General features: G+C 35.7%; 1 protein-coding gene across 2 annotated transcripts in view; it reads right to left on the reverse strand.

The window, feature by feature from the left end:
• LOC107655672 (F-box/WD repeat-containing protein 11-like) overlaps positions 1-8,503 on the reverse strand; it is a 44,019-nt gene that overhangs the window by 12,343 nt on the left and 23,173 nt on the right. For both annotated transcript variants that reach the window (XM_016443241.1, XM_016443240.1), the window contains one exon: positions 3,163-3,349. In XM_016443241.1, the coding sequence (XP_016298727.1) occupies positions 3,163-3,349 (187 nt within the window). The remainder of the gene's footprint in view (positions 1-3,162; positions 3,350-8,503) is intronic.

Here is an 8,503-nt window from a genome sequence, read left to right on the forward strand (position 1 = left end):
AGAAGAGATCAACAGCTGGGTTAAAGTAAGCCCGCGCTGGGTTGTTTCGTCAGAGGAGGGGGAGGGGTGTATAGATTTATACAGGGGTGTATACATTTCAATAATTTTACATTCAATCTTCAAATTAATGTACAAACAACATAAAGACAGTATATTTTTAAATATTTGTTTAATGGCATCTTTTTTTATGACTGAAGGCCAGTATCAATGATACCAATAGTGATTCTCTATAAAATTGCCCCCCCCCCAATATTTAACCATTGACTTTAGCCATTCAACATTACAGTGTAATTGAGAGCTATCAATTTTAACATTTATTAGACTTAAAAAATAACAACTTCTAATTTAAGTGAACTTAAAGACACAATATGTAATTTTCACCACTAGAGGGCGCGTATTCAAAATAAACAAATAGACAAAGGCGTAGTTTGATGACGCCGTGACTGAGTGTGGAATCATGGGAGTTGTCGTCTTCATCCACACAGCCGATGCAATCCGACGGGACTCAGGCAGAAATCATGTTCATGGATGAGCTAATGATTTATTAACGTAGTAGAATGAAGCAGGGTGAGGCTGAAAGCCGTCGAAGCGAAACGAGGCCGCTGAACGAGCGCGACACACGGCTCGAAAGCAGCGGCGCTTTTATTATGCCACAGTCGACCGCTTCCGCTCCTTCCAGTCGTACGTATGTGGTGGGAAAAAAGCAGCGCTGTTTTATCATACTAGATACATTTGAAAGTTCTGTTATAATGCTACTCTGTGCGGTCGTCACCGGTCTATTAAAACGCACAACATATTAAAGCGTCTTTGCTGTTTCCATGTTTTCTACGGAAATCGAGGGGTTATGACGTCATTGGCAGGCGACACAATGACACTATAGACATGCTCCGTGTCACTAGTTAAAATTGCTTATTTCTCTGGATTTAAACATTCTTCGAAACATTTGGGATAATGTAAGTACACAAGTCAGCAAAATATATAACACTGTTCTAGTGGTTTTTGGATATTTTAATAAAAAGATCTTACATATTGTGCCTTTAAAACAATGTTCACATAAACCCATTATAATAAGTGTCATATTTAGCTACCTGTGCCCTTTAGCAAGTAGGAAATCTAAGTTGAATCGGGTGTGTTAGATGAGGGAGACAGTGCTGGGCTGCTCCAGGACAGTTTTGAAAACCATTTCAGAGTCAATCAAAGTGCCCCTATTATGGATTTTTGAAAATTACATTTCATGCGGTGTGTAATGTAGCTGTATGTGAATGTAAACAGTCTGCAAAGTTGTAAAGCTGAAAGTGCATCATACATAAAGTTATTGTCTCTCAAAAGAAAGTCAACTCTGAACCGCTGTTGTGTGTACATTCACTGCAGCTATAAGTCTCTGGCTATCTCACGTTATAATTCAGCTATAAATGTGTTGATTACTGACTGTCATTCTTATGACTTTGAGTCATGATAAAGGATGGAGCAATACGTTGGTTTACAAACTACAGGGATTTATTAGTACTCCATGTCTGTGTTCTGCTAATGCATATAGCATTATTGTTTGGGTTTTTACTACCAAGCTGACGTTTCTTCATCTGACTCTGGCTCGAATTGGTAAGGTAAAATCAATGCCATCTTCTGTGTCTATACATAGTGTGCTTTCTCCAATTATTGATAAGCTGTAATCCTGTAATGTTGATGGGCATTCTGTTTCCAACACGCGTTGTACGCAGCAGACCAATCACAGCAGACTGGGTCATCGGACCAATCAGAGCAGAGTAACCCCACACAAAATTCCTATTATAAGAAAATGAAAGTGTTTTTTTAACTTGCATGCATGTAAACCTGTTGTCTAAATAGCCTAGCTCCGCCCCTGCGTTAATTAATACTAATAATTAATAAATAATTAATAAATATCTTTAACGCGTTAAACTGAAGAAATGAATCGCATGTGTTAAGTTCATTTTGACAGCACTAATATATATCGTTTTTCTTAAGTTTTAGTTTTAGTTCATTTAGTACTTCAATCTTAAACTAAATGCCTTGGCAACTAGCTGAAATAAAATAAGCGGAAATAAATTTAAATTTTAGTTTATTTCAAATAATGTTTATTGCATTTGCAGTAATGAATTATTTTTATTTTTTTTAGGTTTTTGTTTAAGTTAATGATAATAATGCTGTGTGGTAACCATGGTATAGGTAGATAATAAATAGATAAATAAATTAATTAATAATTCAACTATTGAAAAAGAACGCACAGCCACCACCTTCATTACATACATGATTAATTGATATTCACAACACATATTTTACACACAAACACACACTTAAAATACTGTCAGTTTATGTCAATAATTCCACAGGATTGACTGGGCTTGTGATTAATCACAATCATCACATGCATTTGTTGGTTTGTCAGCACTAATTATGATTCACACCAATGCACATGGTTCTATTATTTCAGGCATGTGATCAAATTTGCAGTCAACAAAAATGAGTTTTAAAAGGTAAAATAAGAAACACTGTTCTGACTGATAGATGACTGATTACACGTCATATATAAGGAATAACTGACAACAAATGGTTGAATTATTGATGCACACCTGAGGTGCAAAGGTGGCTGTGCATTCTTTATTTTATTTTATTATTATCCTACCTATACAATGGTTACCAAGCAGTTATTGTTCACTAAAATGAAAACCATAAAAAAGTCATTAACTGAAATGTAATAAACATTATTTGAAATAAAACAAAATATTACAAAAAAAAACAATAATCTAATTTTATTTCAGCTAGTTTCCAAGTCAACATTTCTCATTTTTGGTTAGCTTAAACTGAAGTACTAAATAATTAAAGCTTAATAAATACATAATAAAAAAAAACTATATAGACATAAAAAATAGAAAAAAAAAATAGTTTAAATAAAACTGAAATACAAATTGATTAAAAAAACTATATAGACATATTGTATGCATTTTCTGTGTATTTTGATATATACACACATGTAAATTTGAAATATATATCTCTGTTTAATATAATGTTCTTGTGGAATACATCACTAATAATTTTGTACTTGTCGTGTACAACAACAATCAAGAGTTTAAAAAAGACTGCACAGCTTTACACATGTTTGATCAGTGTAACAAAGCAAATGAGCGTCTGTGTGTGTTTTTTTACCACTGATGACGCTCTGACAGGCCTTTCCACAGCGGGTCCGTGCGCACCATCCTCTCGATGAGCTTCTTCCAGAGCATTCCGTCTGAAATGACCCGCTGCCATTCTCGACAGACCAGCTCAGCAGAGCACAGAGAATGAGCGTCGAGAAACGAGAGGATGTTCTCCGCTATGTGATCCAGACCCTGAGCTACAAATAGAGAGATTCAGTGAGATTTAATGTAGTTTTGTGCAATCACTGACATTCACAGAGCACCTGATGCATCTTGCAAACAAAAATAGCAAGAACTTCCTCAAAACCGATTATTTGTGGCACTTAGAAAAAAATGGAACAAGATTTTATATTTCATGACATGATTCAGTAGCAGTCACAAGTTTACATGCACCTTTCAGAATCTGCAAAAATGTATTATTTATTACTTTTATTAATGTAAAAAAATATATATATTATTAAAATAAATTATTTATGTTTTAATAAAAAGGTGTAATGATGAAAATTGCATTTAGTTTTTATGTAGTTCTGCCCTAAATAAGATATTTCACAGTTGTCCCTTGTTTGTCCTAAGCAGTTAAATTGTCTATATATATAAACAAACAAAATGTGAAATAATTATACAGGTCAGTACTAATAAAAAACAAATTGCAATTTTTATGATCTTATATTTTTTTATTGATGTGATTACAAGTATATCTAAATAATTATATCTATACTTCATTCCTGTTAATGGTGTACATTTTTTGTGCTGAATACCAATAAAGACATCTGAGGACATGTATGCATGTGTATATACAGTATATATATATTTAAAAAAAACATTTTTTTTTTTTACAAGGTTACAAGTATATCTATGCTTTGCTTCGGTTTATTATAATTTTATTTTTGCTAAAAAAAAGATAAAAACGAATATATTATTTAATTAATTAGGACAGTACTAATAAAGAAACTGTTTAATGTAGGGCAGTGCTAATAAAGAAGAAAATATTTTTATGATATTTTATTTATTTATTTTTAATTATTAACATTTTTGTTTGTTTTTTATTTATGTGGTTACAAGTAAATCTATGCTAAAAACCAATGAAAAAACTTGATGAATAAATAATAATAATAAGAAGAAAAAACCAAAGGCAGACATTTAGGCCAAAGTGAGCAAAGATTAAAAATCACTCATTATTTTATCTTTGTTTTTAAAAAATAAGAACAAAGATACATTACAAACGCACATAATATACAAATACAACTAACAGTGCTTTATTTTTTCCAGGGACAGTAGGTGTATTTAGCAGTAGCATTCAAGAAATTTAATAAAAAAACACTATATACACTTCAATTTTACATTGATTCTTATTAAAGCAACTGTATTAGAGTTTTTCAGTAAAGAGCAGGGAGTAATTTTTCTCTGTTTTGTTGTTTTATTAACATTACAGGGATCGTTCACCCACAAATTAAAATTATGTTAACATTTGCTCACTCTTAAGCTGTTTTAAACCTGAATGAGTTTCTTTCTTCTGTTGAACATAAAAGTTATTTTGAAGAATGCGTGTAACCAAACAGTTGCTGGTCCCCACTGACTTCCATGGAATTTTTTCCTACTACTTTTTCCTTCCTAAGTCAATGGGGACCAGCAACTGTTTGGTTACACACATTCTTCACAAAAGAAATTAATACAGGTTTGGGACAACATGAGAGTGAGTAAATAACGACAGAATTTTCATTTTTAGGTGAACTATCCCTTTATTTACAAGCAGCAGTAAGTTTAGTACAAATAGTCTGCTGTCGCTTTAAGAACTGCACGCATCTAACATACAGGCACGCGTCCGTTTTCTCTCAACTGTTTAGTTTCACTGTAGACATAAACAACTGTGTTTATATGTAAACCTTGTGTGTTTTGACAGTATTAGTGCAATCAGATACGAAAGATAACTTAAGTCTAGTAATCAGGCGCTGTTTGACAGGCTTTTTAGTGTGCGCGCGCTTCAGGTGTACACGCTCAGAAAAAGCGCATGTCAGAACAGCACACATATGAAATGTGTAACCAGCAATGCTTTAAAGTAGGGCTGTGCGATATGGACAAAAAAAAACTTATCGCGATTTCTTTGATAAATTTTGCGATTTCGATTTTAATCACGATTTTGACACACACAGACATGCTTTACAGTCATTAATGCATTAAGTGTGAATTTGAAACATATTTCCAAAAGAAAACCAATTAGAGCTTTATCAAAAAGCTGTAACATGTCTCTAGAACAGACATAAGGCAAAATAATCACTAAGTAAAGGTGTAACAAAATGTCTCTAGAATAAACATATGGCAGAAAAAAAAAAGCCCTTGTCCAGGGATTTTTTTTTGCCATGCATTGGTAATAGAGCTCTTTGTGGCGTTGCCTCAGATGTTGAACTAGATTTGTTGCGCCAAGTTCACACGTACTCCGTCTGCAGTGCGTATAGAGTATGTGCATGCGGTGCAGAAGCAGCACAGACTCATTTTGCTTTTGCACAGGACGCGTTTGCAGTCCGCTCCTGATCCGCGGCTGTTTATATCACAAACACAACATTTATCCATTATTTTGATTTCAAATCCAAACGTTGTTTCTGAAAATGCTTTTTCAGCATTGTGATTCTCTTTTATCACAGTACAGTAATACAATCTTTCATAGACATATTCACGTTTAATTCACCCAAAAATAAAACAAAATTACCCCATGATTTACTCACCCTCAAGCCATCCTAGGTGTATATGACATTCTTCTTTCAGAAGAATACAATCGGCGTTATATTAACTTCACTGTCCAGGCTAATCCATGCTTTATAATGGGAGTGGATGGTAGCCCAAAATGTATAATTTCAGTATAAATTTCTAAACCTATCAACTTAATAAACCTTAATCTCTAGCTTCCGCTAACTGTCGTGCTCGTTCACGAGAGAGTGGCGTCCAGTGGATGACGTAGGCGTAGCGTAAACTCCGGTGTGCAGGGCCGGATTTACGCATAGGCATTCTAGGCACGTGCCTATGCTGGCTCGTCCAGAGGGGGCCCAAACACAACTAAGAGATATATAATATTTTTGTTATACTATGGGATATCTACAACAGCAAAAGAACTAAAACCCCAGAAGACATTGAGCAAATAAATATAACAAACAAAAGGGTAAAAATGACAAACTATTTCCATGTCTTCCACTTTTATGTATGGAAATACAGACGCACGCACAGTACAGACACACACTCGCGCGCACACGTGGAGACGCAGACAGAAACTTGCTGTCAGCGCTGCACCGTGAATTTATCAATAAAATAGTTGCGCAGCTGAAAAGCTACATGACATTTCTCGGTAGCAAAGTTCTTGAAGCAGTTCAAATTGAAGATTCGCTATTAGTAGACGCTGCTGCTTAACACTGCTGAGAGACGCACAGACGCAGGTATTCACACGCACTTCTCTCTCTCTCTCCCTCTCTAATAACTGCGTTAGCCTGCATATCAATGGCTCAAGCCTCTGTTATTAGCTCTAAAATGACGTTTTGGAATTTGCAACGGAAGGTTTGGGATGAGGTGCGTAAAAAATTAGCTAGTTCAACACACACGAGATTTCAGGACAGAAACATAATGTCTTGGAAAAAATCATTTGAACAATTGATATGCGATTTTGACTCCACAGGCCGTTAAAATTATTAGAGAAATAATGCACTCCCGAAGTGGTTATTATGTGGCCACGTCGCCGCGCCTATTAATGGAATGGTCTTTCTCAGTTCTCAAACAAATAAGGAACCTACATTCGATTTTTATTGACTGAACGCAAGCGCTTATTGTGATAGAAAACACTGTAACGGTTTCCACTGATTAAGAAATATTTTTGTTTGCTTGGGTGGTAATATCATGCCTATTATATTAATAGGGAAGGGGGCCCAAAAATTAGTTTTGCCTATGTCACGAAAAGAGGTAAATCCGGCCCTGCCGGTGAGAATATGCTAGTCTCGCAAGAAACAAGTTTTGTTTATAGCAAAGGAAAACCATTGTCCTCTTGGCTTATATCGAAATCCTCCAACCTTTTTCTTTACAAATCCTCGTTTTGTACTACTAATTCGTGACCGGTGTTTTGTTTTGCTCTCTCCTCTGCGTTTCCACATTCGTCACTTCCAATTTCGTCACCGCGTTTGCCTTACATTCTACGTCATCCGCTGGATGCCGCTCTCTCGTGAACGCGCGTACGACAGTTGGCGGACGCTGGAGATTAAGATTTGTAAATATGGATATTTTTCTTACACAAACGCATCGATTCACTACCATCCACTCCCATTATAAAGCATGGATTATCCTGGACATTATTTATTATTACAACTCCGATTGTATTCGTCTGAAAGAAGAATGTCATATACACCTAGGATGGCTTGAGGGTGAGTAAATCATGGGGATGTTAAATATCTTGAAACAAATCATCTGAACAATGTCTTGATGTGTGGTTGTGACTCCTGGCCGTTAAAATTATTAGAGAAATAACTCCCGAAGTGGTACGCTGTGCCTATTAATGGAATGGTCTTTCTGAGTTCTCAAATAAATTAGAGCTACATTCGATTTTTATTGACTGAACGCAAATGCTTATTGCGATAGAAATCACTGTAACGGTTCCACTGATTAAGAAATATTTTTGTTAGCTTGGGTGGTAATATTAGGCCTATTATATTAATAGGGAAGGGGGCCCAAAAATTAGTTTTGCCTATGTCACGAAAAGAGGTAAATCCGGCCCTGCCGGTGAGAATATGCTAGTCTCGCAAGAAACAAGTTTTGTTTATAGCAAAGGAAAACCATTGTCCTCTTGGCTTATATTGAAATCCTCCAACCTTTTTCTTTACAAATCCTCGTTTTGTACTACTAATTCGTGACCGGTGTTTTGTTTTGCTCTCTCCTCTGCGTTTCCGCGTTCGTCACTGCACTTGCCTACGTGCTACATCATCCGCTGGATGCCACTCTCTCGTGAATGCGCGCACGACAGTTAGCGGAAGTTAGAGATTAAGGTTTATAAAGTTGTAAATATGGATATTTTTCTTACACAAATACATTGCGTCGCTTCAGAAGGCCTTTATTTACCCCCTGGAGCCGTGTGGACTTCTTTTATAATGGATGGGTGCAATTTTTTGGACTACAAATTTTGGGCTACCATCCACTCCCATTATAAAGAATGGTTTAGCCTGGACATTAGGGCTGAACGATTAATTGCATTTGCGATAATATCGCGATATGAGAAAACGCGATTTTTCAATCGCAGAGGCTGCGATTACACGTGACACGTGAGAGTAAAGAGGTGTGTTCGACTTGAAGATCGATCGGTGTATGACATCAAAGTACAGCGAGAG

The sequence above is a fragment of the Sinocyclocheilus anshuiensis genome, unplaced genomic scaffold, assembly GCF_001515605.1.
Source record: "Sinocyclocheilus anshuiensis isolate Anshui unplaced genomic scaffold, SAMN03320099.WGS_v1.1 scaffold1008, whole genome shotgun sequence".
In the NCBI taxonomy this organism is placed as follows: Eukaryota; Metazoa; Chordata; class Actinopteri; order Cypriniformes; family Cyprinidae; genus Sinocyclocheilus; species Sinocyclocheilus anshuiensis.